General features: G+C 40.4%; 1 protein-coding gene across 8 annotated transcripts in view; it reads right to left on the minus strand.

The window, feature by feature from the left end:
* Grb10 (growth factor receptor bound protein 10) overlaps positions 1-19,538 on the minus strand; it is a 104,533-nt gene that overhangs the window by 45,124 nt on the left and 39,871 nt on the right. For all 8 annotated transcript variants that reach the window (XM_021177707.1, XM_029483454.1, XM_029483452.1 and 5 more), the window contains exon 2: positions 9,525-9,603. Coding sequence is in view for 2 of the 8 variants with exons in the window: in XM_029483449.1 (XP_029339309.1) it covers positions 9,525-9,603 (79 nt within the window). In the remaining 6 variants the exon portion in view is untranslated. The remainder of the gene's footprint in view (positions 1-9,524; positions 9,604-19,538) is intronic.

Raw genomic sequence — 19,538 nt, forward strand, 5'->3', positions numbered from 1 at the left:
TGGTACCTATCAGTATGTGTAATGCTTATGTCAGTAAAAAAAAAAAAAAAAAAATCCCTGCCACCAAACATTGAAGACTTACTCAACAAGCATGGGAAAAGAGTTATGGTGTTAAATATAAAGTAGATAAAGTAGCAGGGAAGGATATGAAATCCTTTTTTTTTTTTTTTTAACAACTTTTGGAAAAGTAATTCCATCTATGAAGTTAAAACCTGCTCTAGGTTAAGTGGCACCTATCAGGGAGTAGTATGTCCTGTAGGAATGTGAGCATGGACTCCCAACTGAAAGGGGTCGGCTCAAGAAGGGATGTTTTTTGGCTTCAGCTTAGGGGAAGTGGGAAGGTACAGCAGGGTTGTATCCTCAGATGAAGGAATTCTTGGCAGACTGAAGTTCTTGGTCTATAAACACACTCCAGAGGCCAGCACTCCTCCCCGCATGGGTCTGCTCAGTGCTTAAGAGAAGTTGACGCCACCTCTGTTTACAGGCAAGGCAGTCGTAGAAAGGGCACTCGGCTCTCAGAAGAGTCTCAGTGTTAAGGCATCAGAGGCTGAAAGCCATCTCAGGAAAGCCCAGAACCAAAAAGCCCAGGAGACAAAAGCTGGCTTCTAGAACAGACTAGACTGCAGCACCACCAGCATAGCAGGTTCAGACCAGGGCTGTGTAGAATAGAACACCCAAAGCCATCTCCTAAAATGCCCAAAGTGCAGGATTACTTGGGGTTCATGTTTACAACATGTTCTTGGAATGGACTTGGAGGTATGAATCCCACTCTCTAGGGCTTAGCTAAGGGAATACTAGAACTGAGTTCCTGCTAAGGTCTGAATGGTACTAGAGACAAGTTCCATGGTATTGGTGGGTGGGACCTCTGGTAAGTGATTAGGTCAGGAGGGCTTTGTATTAGAACTAGGATCAGGTACATTTGCCCTTCCCACCGCTACAATCACAGCCAGAGGCAGTAATGAGGAAGGGGCTGCATTTGCCTCCATCTTGGACTTCCAGTCTGCAGAGGTGAGTACAGTACATCTCTCTGTTACTTATATGCCACCCAAGCTGTGGGACTGGCTTGTAGTAGTCTGAAGGGATTATGACAGTTACTAAACGATGCTTGCTCTTTTCATAACAGTTTTTATGTTATGAAAAATAAATACATGGCCCTAAGCAGCACCTAATTTTTTTCCCCAGAGACAGGGTTTCTCTGTGTAGCCCTGGCTGTCCTGGAACTCACTCTGTAGAAATCTGCCTGCCTCTGCCTCCCAAGTGTTGGGATTAAAGGCGTGAGCCACCACTGCCCGGCAAGCAGCACTTTCTTAAAGAATTGACTCAGGAGCAAAGGCTCTCCTCAGAGTGTGACAGATGTGTATCCTGATAGAATAAGTTCCATGCAGACCTCATAAGCTAAATGCAGATAGGAAAAAATATTTTTATTTCTGCCCTAGGTTGCAATTAGTAATGACAAGGACAAAACGGAGCTGTCATTTTCTCTGTACCTACAGGGTGCCATTTCTATGTGGCACATGTCACAGGTCAGGCTATTTTTCTAGCTATTTCTAATATTCCTACCAAACCAGTCAAGTCATCATTTTTCTAATTCTTTTTTCCAGGTAGAGAAATGGGGCTGACAATGGAGACTAACAATGGGTTATCCCAATGGAGACTAACAAATAAATGACCTATGGGCCATTTGAAAGAGAAATGCCTCCCACTTGGTTCCCAGATGGTTATACCATTTGGAGAGTAACAGAACCTTTGGGAGGTGCAGCCTTACTGGAGGAATTTCATCACTGGGGGTGGGCTTTAGGGGTTTATAGCCTCAGATCACTTCCAACTTGCTCTTTGCTTCCTATGTTTAGTTAAAACGATCATTCTGCTTCCTGAGTTTTCATGGAAATTTGATCAGCCAGCTTCCTGCTCTGACTGACTGCGGCTATGCTTCTCTCACCATTATGGACTCCCTTCTGGAACTATAACCCAAAATATAGTGGTCTGTAAGCAGCTTTTGGTTATGGTATTTTATAATAAAGAGTAAGCAATATATCACCTAAGTCAAAAGTTGGACACATTACCTCATCACACGTTAATTACTTTCTTTAGTTCCTTTCTCACCTGACATGGATTTCAATCTTCTATCTGCCTTTGTCATTAAACTTGAATTTCTAGACAGCTGGAACTAAGTTCTTTCATTTTTGCCTCATTACCTAACAGTGGGGTCTGGCACACAGTAGGTACTAAATGGTGGTTAAGTTAATCAAGCTACAGTCTTTCAGGAATTTAAACATCCAATCATAGTTGCCAAACTCTGTGGTTAGCTACATCTCCACTCTTCCATTCCTTAGAAAAGTGCCACAGGGTAAACCATGAAGTAGACAAATGCCAACTCTTTCCATTGTCCTTTAATTAGGAGCCAGGATGCAGTCATTCACTACCCCAAAAGAAGCTATGAGTTGTGCAACAAAATTCCAGTTATTTGGCATGAAAGTATACTATTTAAAAAGATAGATGAGTTAAGGACCTGTGCTCTAACTTCATCTTGTAGAATTATTAAATCAAAGACTTCTAGAGTATAAAATAAAAGTTGAATCTAGAGTCAAAGTGGCCAGCCACATGTGTGCTAAGTGGTAAAGCAGAAAATAAGGTAGTTAGCAGATGCTAGACTCTAATAGCTACTGATTGGTTATCTCTGCTAACAGTGCTTAACTCCACTGAACTGTCTTCTCTGTGAAGACTCACTGCAGACCAGCATGCATCAGTGTCTTAGAGAAAGTCTTCACTGTGGAGTAAACATTAGCTATTCTAAAAGAAGTGATTTGAGGCTCTCCTCTAGTGTTTCTCAAGACAGTAATTCTGAATGGCCTCTAGTTTAGAAGAGATTTGAAGAGACTGTTTTATCATTGATCATAATTAAATGAAAGAATTACTTATTTCTAAATTGTTCCCTGCTCCACTTGAAAGGGACTTTATTGGACAAAATGGTCCCCATTATATGATTGGTAAGTTAGAATAGTGTGAGGCTCACTGCTGCATCCCTGTTCCTCACATGGTCTTGGTAAGCTACAGATACTTGTATCATAGAGGAAGAAGGGATTCATGAATAGAAGTCACAGAAGAACTTCCCAGCAAGCAATCAGAATGAAAAGTGAACCTGCCAGGGGAACAGGAAGTGCTGCTTGGCTCAAGCCCTCTACTAAACTTTGAGTATCCTGACAGTTGAAGGAGACATGAAACATTAATGGAGCCCAATCATCTGCTCAAAGGGACAAAAGAGTGGATTGAACTGGCAGAACAGCGCAGACAAAGCCCAGAACAGCTAAGACTTGAGAAATGGCAACAGATGACAATGTTTTTTTTTTTTTTTTTTTTTTTTTAAAATCAGTTTTGCTCCAAATAAGGACCAGGAGCAAGAGGTTGGCTGCTTGCTTGATACGAGGCAAAGACAGAGACTGCAAACTCCTCAATGCCTGTTTGTCCCAATCTTCCTTATGAAGATAAATGATCTTAAAAGTAGGAAGGAAGGAAGAGGCACAATTAATGGGAGACCACTGTTCACTGTGTAGAGGTGACAGCAGGGATGGGAGACATCTTCTCTGCTGCTTGGAAGGAGCCCATGGTCAAAATCTCACTGTGAGCCATATAAAAATCTCAAGAATCAAAAATGAAGGAAAGCAGTAGTGGACTCAGATAAGGAACAAGTTCTAATATGGAGACCAGAAAGAACAGAGGGACAGATGGTTCAGAGAATGGAACCCACCAACCTAGGTTCAAGTCTAACTCTGGCACTCACAAAATGGTGGGGTCTAGACATTGCTCCTAACTCTGGCCTGTTTCCTCCCTATAAATATGGCCCTAGTAACACTTCTACTTCATAGGAGTGCGCGATGGATTCGACGAACTGAACCATGAATCACAAGTTCTTACTAGCTTTGAGAACTTATTTTTTAGAACAGAGAGGTCATAGAACCACACAAGTAGATGACAGCAAAGAAGTCATGACAAATCTAAGAGTTTATAATTCCTCATGTTATCTGATACCAGAACAATCACCATGATGTACAAGTGTCATTATCTGGTATGGCAAGAACTATTTAATTTTCCATAATGCAGAAGGAATGCAGACACTAGTGATTTGGTGGGAAAAGAACTAGAGATGATTCACTCACTTTGTAACATCCTGACTCTAACAAAGGTGTTAGGCATTAGGAAAGAAGTGAGGAAAATTCTGGCAATTCCACCCTTAAGTATATACCCATGAGACTTGAAATCTAGAGATTTAGACACTCACATGCGAATGGCCACAAGAGCCAAAGGTGGAAGCAAACTGAATAATCATCTATCTACAGATGAATGGAGGTAAACATGCCAGAATATTATTTAGTAATAAAAGATACGAGGCTATAAGTGAACATAGACTAACTTTAAAATTCAGAAAGATGTGGGCTAGAGGTTATAAGAGGTAGGGGGATTTATTGTTTAATTGGCTCAGAGTTTCTGCTGGAGTGCTAAGAAAGTCTTAGAAATAGATATTGATGATGGTTGTACAACACTGTGTGTAAAAAGAGCAGCACTGAATTATATACTCGAGATGGCTAGACTGATAAATTTAATTATATATATTTTTCCATAAGAAAGAGGTTTTTCTTAAAAATTGTTAAGTAGTTTTAAGTATTAGAAAATGAGCCAATTTTGAAGTAAAATGTAGCCCTTTCTGTTGGTGCAGCTAAGAAATACATGGAGTGTTTTTAGCAACTGCCACATAAAAATAAGCAGCTTATGTTAGGAATGAGATAACCAAACAGGAACGACAAATCCTCTTTGCCAGAGAGAAGTAAGAGGTCAAGGAAAGGCACAGCTAATCTTTTATTCTATACATTAGGTCCCTTGTAAGGAACTGGCAACTCTGGGTTCCACATATTTTTAATCCTAAAGTCAATATCAGAAATTAAGGAAGCAAGAAGGAATAACAGTGTCCTGGTCCTAGTCAGCCAAATAGCCCGAGAACCTTATACACTGAATTTGGTTCTGGATATGGGGACAAGAGGATGGTAGTTTGGGGAAAGCACGAGGAAGGCACCCCTAAGGCTACTGTGGGGCTTCATGATTGCCTGGAGACAAACAGATCCACTTTCTCCCAGGAAGGGAACGGCCTCTGTACTGCACTCTGTGAGCTGTACATCCCAGGACTGCCTCACCACAGACTCTCAAGTGCTGTGTGTGCCAAGAGGGAAGATGAACATTGCACTTGGACACACTTGAAAGAGGGACTGTGCCCTTGTATTCCCTGAAACCTCCCTCAAAGCATCGGCTTCCTTGATTTCCACTCAGTTGGTTTCCTTAGTTTTAGTGTGAAATAAGTGTCCAGAATCCTAAAGGAAGACAGCATGCTTGATGCTTCTGCAAATTGCCTGACCAGGCTCTTTGCTACCTTTTCTATGTGACAATGTCTTTTCTATTTACAAGATCTAAAGTTTGTTTGTTTGTTTTTTAACAGAAGAGAATAATAGCATGCATGCTACATGTACTGTTCGCTCTCATCATCAGGGAAGGGGCTGTAGTACCATTTAGTGTCTTGTGTCATTTGGTTTATTTATACAGAATTGCATATCTACTTGCACTGTTCTATAGGGTCACAGTATGTCTTAGTAAAGAGGTCTTAGTCTGAAAGTATGAAGACTCTCACTTCTAGTTTATTGTTATTCAAATAAAAGACAGATTTCTTTCATTTTTTTCCTTAATATTGTAACATGTTCTCTGTATCCATCCCTACCTTATGATGATAAATTATCTTGGATTGTTAACTCCAACTTGGGTGTAATACTTTTAAAGAATAAACTAAAGAATTTGATCAATTAGTGAGTTATTTAGATTTTAAAAAGTGTTAACATATTAAACAGGCCTATAATTTTGGCTTCTAGTACTATTTCACATATACTTATAAATATGCTTCCAGTAGGAGTGTTTTTGTGCCTATATCTCTCTGAAACAGTCTGCATAGACAGATCATATGTGTTCCTTCAAAATTTTGTAATATTCATCTGCAAACTCTGTACGTGTTATTGAAGGAAGGAGTCTTGATCACTGATTCCTGTTCCTTCAGAGCTATTTAAGGTTTTTTGTTTCTGGTGTTAGGTTTCAGCTCACTGGTAGAGTACTTGGCTAGTATGCCTGGGACCCTAGGGGTTCAATACTCAGCATCACATATACACAAAGATTTGTCTATCTCAAGAGCAGATATGCTTTTAGACTGTTGCAATTATTTATCTATATTTTCACATTCACTGCTCAAGATTTTCTTCTTTCTAAATCTCCAACCTCTACTAATATGGTTTGCTTTCATACAAGTCTATGTACTGTGATATAACTATTTATTTATTAACACAAAAGACTACCTTTGCTTTCATTGTTGTCTACTGATCTATTTTTGTTTCAATGAGTTCCTATTTTAACTTTTGTAATTGCTTTCTTTGGAACTTCTCAGACTTATTTCTATGTACGTTCTTCTAGTTTCAGTAATCCTCCTTTGTGGAACACAGAGGTTAAGTTGTATACAGCCTCGAGCAGCGTGCAGACACACTTTCTTGCTGCCATGCACTCATGCCCATTCCATTCTAAACGACTAGCATTTCCAGCATGATTTCTTGTGTAGGCCATGAGTGAAATAAGAGTTTGTTTTAAAGTTTCTACAAACATGTTACGTGTTTTGTTTTGACATTTGATTTAATCACACTAGGTCAAAGAACGAGGCTTGCGTGAAATGGATTGCTTAAAATTTACTGCAACTTTCCATATATGGTCAACTTTTCCGAAAAGCTACACAGGTTTAGAGAAGATTCTAGAGTGTCTGGTGGGTGTAAGGGTTGAGAAGAATCTTGAGTCTGTGAATGCTGTTATGGGTATGCTTGGGACTATCCTACTATCTTGTATGTTCTCTAGGACTTCACTTTTTCTTTTCTGTCTTATTTTTTTCTTTTTTTTCTATATGGCATTATTTGATTTTTTTTAAGAAAAAATATTCTCAATTTTTTTCTGCTTAGTAAATATAGATATATATGTTTTTTTAGTAAGTATAGTCAACTTTTAGCTGCATTTAATATTTTCAAATGCATACTCAAGTTTACCTTTTCACAAATTGTTCCACATTTTACTTTTCCTAACTAGATTCTCTTCAGGTTTGACTCATACTCCCTGAAGACTTCTGAAATCTGTGTACATGGTGTTCACTTTGTCCCTGTTTCAGCTATTTGCATGGTACTGCACTAGCAATATCTCGCTAGTTTCTCTCCACTGCACTATTTCCTGCTTGCCATGTTTCCCTGAATGCTCCCATTCCCCTTTCCTGAAGTAACATTTTTGACAGCCTTTTTCAATATGAGAAATAAAACCCTGGGCATATGCCCGATAAGCAAGAGCTCTACTACTCATTTATGCTTGCCCAGCCCTGAATCCTTCTTTCAACAAAGCTTGCCAGGAACTTGTTTTCTGAAGAACTGCTTGAAAAAGTTTCATTGTGTCCTACTAGAAAGGATACATTGGTATAAAATTCTAGATAGTTACCTTTCCTTCAGTGCTTTGAAAGTAAATCAGATTATTTGACATCTGTTGTGTTGTGCCCAAGTTGGTTATCAGTCTCATGGTGTGTTAGAGAACATCTATTTCTTCCCTTTAGACCTTCTTTGGCTTTATTACTTTGGACTAATCTCTATTTGTTCTTGTTGGTTCTATGGCTACACTACCAGGCCTTTCTTTGGTTCTCTGGCTTTACATACTCTATGAAGAGGAGGACTAAGGGAAGCCAATGTCACAGGTGTGCTTAAAGGTTAAAACTCTGAATAGGCATTTCATATGAAAACACGATCCTTTTCCCTTTAAGTCTTATTCTGGTTCTGTGACAGATCAACATTCTAGTTTCCACTGGATGCTACATACCCCATAAGAGAAGCAAAATGAACTCACAGGAAGCCAACTCTACCTACTGTGTATGAGTAGTTGAGAGTAGAATGTAAAGACAAAGGAAAAGAGATAAGTTCTTGAGAATTCCAGATACGACCTGGAATATCTCAACTTCAATGAGATCATTTGCTAGTTGTAGGCTGTACTGAGTTAAAATTCAAATCTGTGCTAACAAACATGTACTCTTATACTTACATCTTATATCTATATGTTATATAAAATATATTATACTTATTATTTGAAAATGTTCTGAAGTGTGAACCTGTGTTTGTCTGAGACTGACTATGTCTCTTTTATGAGCTGCCTAATGCTTGAGAAAACACTTATTTAATTACAAGATACACCTCAGCGTTTATTTTTTAATGTCATCTTCTTTTTCAAGAAACAATTAAAAAATGTGATTACTTTAACTCCTATCCGCTCCAAACCGTATGACTTCTTGGACTTAAACTCACCAGCAGCCCAACAAAGGGCCACGTGCATTCCCCCAGTTTCACGTCAGGATCAGATTCTTCATTCTTGATGAAAGTTTCCATTTATTAGATCTAATTTACCAAATTACTTTCGTATTTATATAGAGACATTTCCTTCTTCCCCAGAGTGATGCTTTCAGAAATCCAACAGTGTAGAAGGAATGAGAAAAGGGAAGAGAGAATATATCTCTTCCATCCTAGAGTATATACATGCAAAACCAGCATAGCTGAAAAACACGAAAAGGCCCAAATGCACAGGATTTTGCTGTGGAGTTATTCAACAGAAAACTCAGCAGTTCTCAGGGTGAAAGGACCCCAAAGTTAAAAGAGAGGATGCCCTGGAGAGGGACCTCAATAGGCAATGGCGAGTTGCCTTTCTGCAGAATCCAGTGAGAGATGAATCCCAGATAACTCACACAAAACAGAATTTAACCTTTGACTCACTGAAGTTTGCTCATCCAAAGAAAATATATAGGGATGGAGAGATGGCTCAGCAGTTAAGAACAGTGATTTCTCTTCTAGAGGTCCTGAGTTGGATTCTCAGCAACCACATGGTGGCTCACAACCATAATAATGGGATTTGATGCTCTCTTCTGTTACACAGGCATACAAATAGAACACTCATGTATATAAATAAAAAAAAGTCTTAAAAAAGAAAATATATAATTTTATGTATTTTAGATCTTTTGACCTTAAGAGAAAAGGAAGATGCTAGAGTTTTATTCTATTAATGCCAGGAACATTTTAGAAAATACAATTGGATTTCTGTATCCCTAGGATTTACAATTATAGGTTCAACCAAGCACAAATCAAAAATACTTGGAAAAATTCTAATTGTATTAAACATACAGATTTTTTTCTGTGCCATTGCCTCCCTAAACAACACAGTGTGACAGGTGTTCCAACAGTGTCACACTGTGTCAGGGTGATAAGCATTGTAGCAGATGCCCTGTGCATGGGAGGATGAGCATAGGCTTTGAGGTTTAGTACACTGTGTAATAAACACTCAGTCACCTTCACATTTTCCTATCTACGGGAGATCCTGGAACCTCATGGAAACCAAACACAACTATGAAATTCTTGACACTTGTAAGGTTAGTCTGTTCTTACCTGGTTGGCTTCTTTGTTGTGGCGAAAACCCAGACTTAGCTAGGTTTTCGGGTTTGGACGTTGACTGCCCCACTTTGTCCTAAAAAAAAAAAAAGAGACAACAGAGTGAAGGGAGGTGTTGTACCCGCCTGGCTCCTCATGTTCAGCTACTTCTTCCCTTCCAATTTAAAATTAAAAAACTTTTTTTAATATATACTTTTAAGACAGTTGAAAGAGCGCGGTGGAAGGCAAAGCAAGCGTGGCAAATTGTAATCGGTTGTCAAGGGAGTTAGAAGCTGGGTTTTTATTTTTGTTTTAGAATTCTCTGAAGAGTAATTAAAAAGGACAGCTGTCGAATGTTCAGTACAGGCAATGAATGTCAACAATCAACACTCCGTGGAGCACACACACTTTCTAGAGCTGCTAAGTATCCAACGTTGGCCTTCCTGGGCCAGAAACATCCAGAGAGGAATCATAAAGAGCTCCTTGCAAAGGATAGGGAACTCAGTGGCATGCTGAATGAGGACGAAGTCTTAGGCAAAAATTAAAACAGCACATATATAATTTGAGAAAAATATCTTCATAGAAATACCTCAAGATGGTGAAAGAAATGTTAAAATATGGGTAGAAATATGCTACTTTATATCCGTATGCTTACAAGAAAAGAGCAGTGATTAACTCTTGGTAGTCAGATGTCAACAATCTCTTATAAGTCTGTAAAATCTGTGAACATTTTGAAAACACATGTACTACTTCTGTAGTTAGAAAGGTTTTGAACTGTGCCAAAAGCACATAATGTTCATTTAAGTCTCCTTAATATATAGTTACAAGCAGGGCACAGATTCCACTTTGATTGCAGTGGGCTCATATCCCAGTAGATTCAACCTACATGAAAAATGTCTGAGGTGATACGTGCACTGAACATATCCAACCAACTTCACGTTGCACCTGAGACATGGATCACTACAGAGGACTTCTTGTTTCTCTTGACCCAGAGACTCAGCAGGAACTGTGGCTCATATCCACTACCCAGCATAGCAAGACAGCACCATACAACACAGCATTAGTCTAGGAAATGATCCAAGCTTAAAATTCAAAATGTCTGTTGAATGCATATTGCCTTTACACAACGATAATGTCAAAAACTTATTAAGCAGAACAATCATAGACTGAGGGAAGATCATCTACAACTGATTAATAGCAACCTTGTACCCATCCATTGTTCCCAGCACGCCAAGCTGCTATAGCATGAGATTCTTACTCTGTTAGTGTCAAGAATATTTCAGAATATACAGTTGGCTTTCGATGCTTTTGGTCATGCCCCCATGGGTTCAAACAACTAAACTAAAACGGTCAGGCAGCAGAAACGCTTCAGTCTGTGAGCCTGTGAACTATGAACAAACACAAAACCCATCATGGTTTACCCACTTGGCAGTGTCTCGTTACTCACAACAGGAAATGGAGCACTGCAAGGTTGCTGAGTTCTTGGGACTTGACCATAGGTATCAGGTTGCCTAAGGACTAGGACTGTAGCCACTCCAACAATACGAATAGGAAAGGGGGTGAAAAATAGAGAAGTCATACTGGCCTCATTTTCCTAAATTTCTGTAAGTTTCTCTTTGATCTTTGCTCACACATATTTCTTCATTGAACTAGAGCCGAACTCATGTTTTCAATATGAAGTTTGCTACTCTATTAAACCCACTGAGCAAATCTCAGAAGTGTATCTCAAAGTAAGCATGGTATGCTTGAGTTCTTGCTCTACTTGGGGTGCAATTTCACAGACTGGCCATTTACTTTCATCTTGAGAATTGTTTTTCTTTCTATTGAGAAAAAAATTAAATCTACTTCAATTTTACTTGACTTTTCTTTCTGACTTGAACTATTCTTTTTTATATCTGACATTTATTTTGGTGATCGGTAGGTAGAGAGATTTCACAGATATTACCCAACCAAATTGTATTTGCTAGTTTTCTGTTACTATATCAAACACCCAAGATAACACTTATTATGAGAAAAGGTTTAATTTGACTCCATTTTATATGTTCAATTCACAACTGGTTGGCTCCATGGCTTCTGGACATCTAGAGATGACAGGTGGCAACGGCAGGGAGCCCATGGTGACCTGCTCACCTCCCAGCCAAGACTTTCAGGAAAGTGGAAAAAGAGAGCCAGAGGCAAAGAAGGGGCTCCTCTCAAGGGCAGGTCCCCATCATCTCCCCCTAGGCTTGACCTCCAGAAGGCTCCACTACCTCCCAATGGTGCCACCTAGAAGAGAAAGCCCTTAACAAGAGCCTTCGGGCAACAAATCACTTGCAAACTACAGCACTATTTGTCACCCAATCCTTCCTTTTGCTCTAGGTTGCTGGGTACACATTAATTACTGCTCGCACTTGCACACCCTCGAGAGAGAGCACCCACCCACTCACCCACCCACACCCACAGCCGTCCTTCTCAGCTCCCCACTCATCAGTTCAGCACATCTGTCTGCTTTGGGGCTGACACCCTGCATTTTCCACTCACACAGCCTGCCAACAGGTTTTATCATCAGCAGGGTATTTCCTTTCTCACTTCTTTTACATGAACATCTTAGTCATTTTCTTCCAAGCAAATTTCTGAGCCAGGAAAGATTTAACACAGATTTTAAAAAGTCATAGACCACATAGCTTCATTCATACAGTGTATTTCAGTGGCTATACCATACAACCCAAGTATGCAGGGACCTCAAGCAGTTAGCGTTGTATAACTACATTCTATGACGTTTGTACAATGATAAAATTGCCAAAGTACATTTATCAAAATATATCCATTGCATGGCTTTAATTTTAAGGTTTATTTGAAATATTAAAGTGTCTCATCTAAAATATGTCCTTGAATGAGTAGTACCACCAATGGAAATACTGCTCTCGGACCACTAGCTTGGAAGTAGTTCACAAGAACACTGGGAAGCATAGACCAAGGTATACAAGTCCATCATTTCCAGGAGACTGGTTCAGATCTCATACAGTTGTGCTAAATCTATCCCCTCACCACAGACGTGGCTCCACCTGACAGCACCTGGCTGTGTCCTATGAACACTCAGGTCTGAGACCCTCTCATGCATTCAGCACAGCTGAATGAGAAACCTCAGGCATCACAAGCACACTGGGCTACATGGACGCACCTACTTAAAAGACAAGCAGCTTGCAAACAGAACTAAGGCAAATAGTATAAAGTAGACTTAGAAATACAGCATGCCCAGTTAAATCTGTGATCCAGAGAGAAAATTATTTGGTATAAGTATACAACCAAATATTACATAGTGCTTACTGTAAACATTATCTGTAGCTTATCTACAGCTTCCCAGGATATTTTCTACTTCATCTGGCAACACTCATGTTGTCTCAAGCAACTGCTTAAATGTGATGTAATCATGAAATCTCACTGAGAACTGCATGTGTTTGTAAAATCCCAGATTGAAAAAAAAAAAAAGACACCCTTTAAAATGAAGAATTCTGTCTCTATAAACCAAGAAGACCTAACTCAAGGTGGGTGAGCCTTAGCTGAAATGCCTGAGATTAAATAGTTTTTCATGTTTAAAAAACAATACTTTGGAGTATGTGTGCCCAGATAGATAGATCTTAGGGATATAATTCAGGTCAAAACACGAATTTAGTTATGTGCCACACATACCTTTTTCTCACAGTAAACATATGCCATACTTTTATTAATTGTATACAGGGGCAGGGGGCAGATTTCCTGATTCTCTCTCTCTCTCTCTCTGTGAAGTTTTTAATTTTAGAGCAGTTCATATTTCAGGTTTTTCAATTAGAAACAGTAAGCTTATGTATTAAAAATTATGGCATTTTAAAAATGAAACCAAACCCCCAAAGACAGAGGAGTAAAGTTACCTACTGGCTGTGGCATCAACACCCACAAGCTCAAGAGCAAATGTCTGCCCACCATTCCGAGGCAAACAATGTCACACTGCCAGGAGTGAGGGAACGAGCAGCATGGCTAGACGAAAGGTTTCCTCTTCAGGGTAGTTTCTGTTTATCTGTATGTCTGCTTCCTAACCTCCTGGCCTCCACCAAGATAGAACTGGGCAGGGGAGAGAGAGGGTGGCCTGTGGCAGGCACAGTCTGCCTAGATGGGAGGCCCTGGCGGGGGCTTGCGAAGGAAGCTGGGGTTCTTGTTTGAAGGATAGGCTAACAGTAAATACTTTTTAGACTATTGTTCTTAATTACTATGCTGTCTATCTCCAGAAAAAGATGGGAAGATTGGGAGTGTGTTTCAGAAGTTCTTGACCTGAAGCCCTATAGGGCACTTTCTTAGTTAATGCTGGACCTTCTCAGATTCATGTGGGTTTTGGAAGTACTTACTAAAGTAAAATCTGACCTGCCAAGCACATCCAAGTAATGAAGCAAAAGAAACAAGTCTTTGTGAAAAAGGTACAGGAAAAGCCCACCTTCTCTTGGGTGGCCCAATCTGGGACACTACACTAAATGGTGGAGTGGGACTCATGTAAAAGCCTGGAATAGGACAGTAAAGATGGTCAGCTCCATTCTGTCTCAGTGGTAAGACAGCAAGACTACCTGGGCTGTACCATCAGATCCCTGGACCTTTAGCTTCATGAAATGGTGGCCAATGGAGCAAGGTAAGCCAAGGATGGACAAAAGCTGGGAAGTGGCTTGGTTTTATAAGCCATATATTAGTGTGCTGTGTGAAGACCCCTTTGGAATTCTTGCTGGCCAAAGCCTGGAGCTCACCTGCTGGTCTCCTGACTGTTCTCAGCTATTCCCAGCAACTCTCTTCCTTCTGAGCCTATCACAGTGCCAAGACCCTAGCCTAGTGAATAGTTTCTTCCACTAGGGATTTTGTCCAGGTGTCCAGTCCATAATTCACAGGTGTAAGCCCATCTATTCTTAACAATAGAAGATGTCACTGTTCCTACTTTCCCTACAATAACAGACAATTTGGTGAAAGCTGCAATTGTGGTGCTCTAAATCCTCTTCTGGTAAGAAATACAAAATCAGCTGCCTCAATGACTATAACACTCACCACAAATGATCTAGAGCCAGGCTTTTGTCCCACATGGCCCTGCCTATTTAGATGACACACATAACTATGTAAAGGCAAAGGAAGGGAGAGCAAAGACTTATGGCAACCAGGCATGAAGCCCAGGCCAGAATAGTTTCCAAGAGCCAAACGGAGAGAAGAAAAGCTCAGCATGCCAGCTGTCTCTATCAAGGAGGGAGGGCAATAGTTTTTCATCTGTAACTGTGGGAATTACACTTTTTGCTCATAATTCTATTTATATAAGCTGCTGAGTCTAACATGAAAATGTTTGGGCCATTTCTGGCCAGACTTAAAAAAAATTGTCTCATATGTGCATATATGTGTTTATATGAATAGATATGTGCTAAGACGTGTGGGTGTGTACATGCATGCATGCTCAGTTCTCACTTAGACCTGCCAACTAACCTAACTACTATAACCTCTTAAAGGCATAGGACAGCCCTAGTACTCAACATTTGGCATTTCTTCAACAATAACTATCTCCAAAGGAGGCTATTTTTGACAGCATCAGCAAAAGCAATTTTCAATGGCTTAACTTTAGCACCCGCTCTGCTACATTAGACATACAGATATCAGATTCAGTTTTTCATGGTAGAGTTTGAGAACGTTCCACACTCCTACACTGAGATGTTACATAGCTTAGCTTCCTCTGTTGTACGTGTACAATCCAGTGAGTGCTGGTATCAAGACAGAGAGTACAACCCTCACCATGTTCTAATTTTAGAATATTTCCGTCACTCTCCAAAGAAACCTTGTGTCCAGAGCCTGTCAATCTTGACAAATGGTTTTCCCAAAATAAAATGTCTTTGCCAAGTCAGTTTTATTCCCGGTTTTAGATCCGGCATTCCCACATCAAGGAGGCGGCTTGGCCTTAAGGTGAAGGACACCAGCTCTAGAATTTCTGCAGATGAGCAGCTACATGACCTTGGGGAAGACTCTACAACCTTAAGAACTGCTATGGAGATTTAGTGTGGTCATGCCCATAACAGCCCCTCAAAGCCCACGTCAGCTGCTGCTTTCAATACAAGCATTGCTGCACCGCCACCTCTCCTAAAAAACCTCCACCACCAGTTCCTTGCACATCTTCCTCCATCTTCTCTACCAGCACCACCTTGATCATCATCTCTCCTCCATTACACTTCCATTTACTCCTTGATCAGTGTTTCCTCTTCCAGTGTCTCCTCTACTCTACCACCTCCAACACTCATCTATCTCCCTTTCTTCACCTCCACCTCCTCCCTCACTTTCAAAACTTCTACCAATGTTCATCTTCCTGCACCATTTCCATCTCTTACACTACTCCCTCTTCTTCTAGTGTTGCTTCTAGTTCCCACCATCTACTAGCATTGGTACGCTCTAAGCTTCCATCATAACTCCCAATGAACCCCACTGTCACTTTTCCTTTATGAGTTTGAACACCTTCAATTCACCATTGCTATAGCTTTTCATCTTTACCTAACACTATCTCCAGCATCCTCAACCTTTAATAAACCACTTCCCTTGTGAAAAGGCAACTGAAAAGGACACCAAAGCTTGCACCTTTGATTACCTAAGGCTACTTTGTTAGATCTGTCAGCAAGTAGCACCTTAACTTACTGTGAGCTCTATAGTAACTTCAGGCATGAAACTGGAATCTCTACCTACATCCCATAAATATCTAAGCAGTAAGAATGACAACTAAAGCTCTTAAAGTATGTAAGACTACCAGTCAAGGCACAAATAAGGGCATGGATATAATTGGAAAATAATGAATTTTTAAACTGAATTAAAAAATATTTTGATTCTGACCTCAAGAAATGCTGGCCACCATGATTTAAAGTTTTGGAAAAGGGGGAAATGCCACTTTCTACTTTCTGAGTACTTCTCCCTATCTCTTTCCTCTCCCCTGTCACTGAAAATTACTACATATATTGAGTTCCAGGGATCCTTAAAGAACCGGGCTAAAAGGTCACAGCCCTTTGGAACGGAAGAATCACCTAGCTATATATACACTCATAGATATAAAATAAAAAGGAGCAAAGCACTAGTTAATAAGAAGACAACATGGCATATTAACAAATGTGGAGCTCAAAATTGGAAAGATCACATTGGAAACTCTGGTCTTCCAGCCATAGGGGCAATCCCTAAGCATCTCAGAGTTTCAACTGCCTTGTGTCTAAAATAGAAATCACCACAAAAGTGGTACCATCAAAATGAACCTACATTCTTCAGTTCTAAGCCTTGTATGTTCACTCTTGATTCTATAACCCCTGTAACATCTATACTAAAGCCAGATCCCCAAACACACAATTAGAACAATAAACTGGACAGAGCTGCCTTCAGAGTAGAGTACCCGGCACACAGCAGGCATGCCACATGCTTATACTCTGCCTCTAGTTTAGCATAAGGAAGACATGTACCCCTTCCTTGAACTTGCTCAAAAATAATCTCAGAGCTTGGAAAGGGCTCTCACTGTCCTGGCTGACTGGGAAAAGGCCTCAGGGTTCAGTGTGATGTAATCCTTGGTAGTGGTTCTTCCTCATCTCTAAGTCCCTGTAGAGGGCAGAGGGCCAAGGGTAAATGGCAGCTCACGGCCAAGAACCCAGAGGTGGAATGAGGTTGGCCCAGAGTTTACCTGGACCAGGTGTATTTGTTTTTCAGCGGGTAGGTATGTGTTGGAGCATGCTGAAGTTCAAGGTGATGATGGTTCAAGGTGATACTTCCTTAAGATCTGCTGTAGTTTGAATATGAACCATTCTATCCTATCCTTGGGCTCATATATTTGGATACTTGTTCCTTAGCTCATGGCTCTATCTGGGAAGGTTATGGATCCTTTAGGAGAATGGAGACTTGATGGAGGAAGTATGTCACTGGAGGCAGGCCTTGAGGTTCAAAAGCTCGTTCTACTTCCTACCTTTCCTCTCTCTGTTTCTTGTCTATAGATACAGTGTAGCCCCTATGTTTCCTGCCTGCCATGCTGGGCTCTGCCCCTTTGAACTGTAAACCAAATAACCCTTTCTCTCATAAACTGTTTTTGTCAGGGCATTTTATCAAGGCAACAGAGAGGAACTGATATAAAATATATTTTGTCTTTGAATAAAGTATGGGCCTAATATAAAAATAACATAAAGGCCAAATCTTGGGGCTTTGCTCAGAGACTGTCTTTTCTCTGTAAGACAAGCCAGCTTGCTGTGTGGGCCATAAGAAGTTCACCTCATCCTTCACACAGGAAAAAAACCTTTTTGTAGTATGAATCAAATGTTTGTAAACGACAAGTATGGCATACTAAATACTGTAAGCTAACTCTTCAATGCATGGGCTATTTCCTCACCTGGAAAACAGGACCAGTACACTCCCTTCCAGTTCTAAGACAGGACTTGCACATTTTACACAAATATTTCCAAGACTCTATTCTTAGAACCATGGTTAAAATAGTATTGTGAGCTGGGTACTCTACTGCATGCCTACAATTCCAATGCTGGAGAGGCATTGGATCACAAGTTCAAAGTCAGCCAGGGGTACATAGTGGGATCCTGTCTCAAACAATTCCTAGGAAGGTATGAACAATGACCCAAGCCCTATCAGTCACCACTGCATCATTACCTGTAGAGATTTTTCAAGCTGTAATGGCCCATTAAAGGAAAGTGGTGGAGACCAGCCCTAAGCGTGAGTGTTAATGCTGCTTCCTGCCTGTCTGACATCTGGTATGATTGAAGGGAGCTGCCTTTACTTTCTTCATCAACATACTTTATAGTTGGACCATCAAACTACACCAACCCAGGTTGAGCTAAAAGTTGACACCTTCACATCAACTTGTCCTGGCTCAGTACGTACATCCTGAAAAGCTAGGAACTCCAGTTTCATTTGTAGACAAATTTGGACAGTAACACTAGTAAATATGCTTATTCCAGAGAGTTTGTCGGGAAGACATTGAGTTGAAGGATAAACAGTCCAGTCACAAAAAAAAAAAAAAAAAAAAAAAAAAAAAAAAAAAAAAAAAAAAAAAAAAAAAAAAAAAAACCAAACCAAACCAAACCAAAAACAGGGCAGCTTCTCTAGCCATCCTGGAGGAGATGGCCTCCTTTTCTGTCATAGCCTAATATGGGCTGGGGGAGAGGTGGTATTGGGCCAGGGGCCAAGGGAAAAATCATGGAGGCCTTCACTGTTCTTTTTAATAAGCCGTACATACTCTTCCATGGCTGAATAGGAGTTATAAATGGCAACAGCCTGGCTATTCATAGGGCCACTCCAGCTTCAACAGACAGCAAGGAGGAAGAGCCAGCTGGCCTCCATCACAGTGGCCCAGCTGCCAGGCTGTGTGCTTCTAATACTGTCAACAAATGGAATGACACTTGCAAAAGAAGATGGAGGACTGTTGGAGTGAGTGTATGAACTTATAGATGTGGGGTGTGTGTGTGTGTGTGTGTGTGTGTGTGTATTGCACTTAAACTATTCACACACAGGTCATCTGTAGATACCATAAACTCTTAACTTTTCCACTATTAAAGTTGCATACCATTTCTCTTTCTAGAGACTTTCCTCCAAATTATAAATGGATTCTGCCCCAGGACACCAATGACACTGTTACTTACTTGCTTACCTGTTATCAGCTACACTTGAAATGTCTTCCTCCTCCACTTACGGCTTCCTTTTCAAGAATGGGGTTGAAAGGTTAATGAGTCCCTAGCTCCATTTGTTGACCTTGTTCTGAGACCAGTATGTGAAAGGACCTTTGAAGAGTGACATTAAGGCCACGGGCAAGTTTCCAGCTGACAGTGTCCCAAGCTACATGAGATGGGACAATTGAGAACAAATGAGGCCACACCTTAACTCCATAGTACTCTGCTTCCTAGGTCATTTTTGCGTCCACTGGAGGGGGTGACAATGAGGGTTCTGTCTGCTCAAACATTTCCTGTACAAGAGACCAAGTGCTAGGATGCAAATTGTGGGGGTAATTTCCAAAGTGGAATCCAGTGGTTCACACAACTGATCCTCTAA

This window comes from Mus caroli, chromosome 11, assembly GCF_900094665.2.
Source record: "Mus caroli chromosome 11, CAROLI_EIJ_v1.1, whole genome shotgun sequence".
Lineage (NCBI taxonomy): Eukaryota > Metazoa > Chordata > Mammalia > Rodentia > Muridae > Mus > Mus caroli.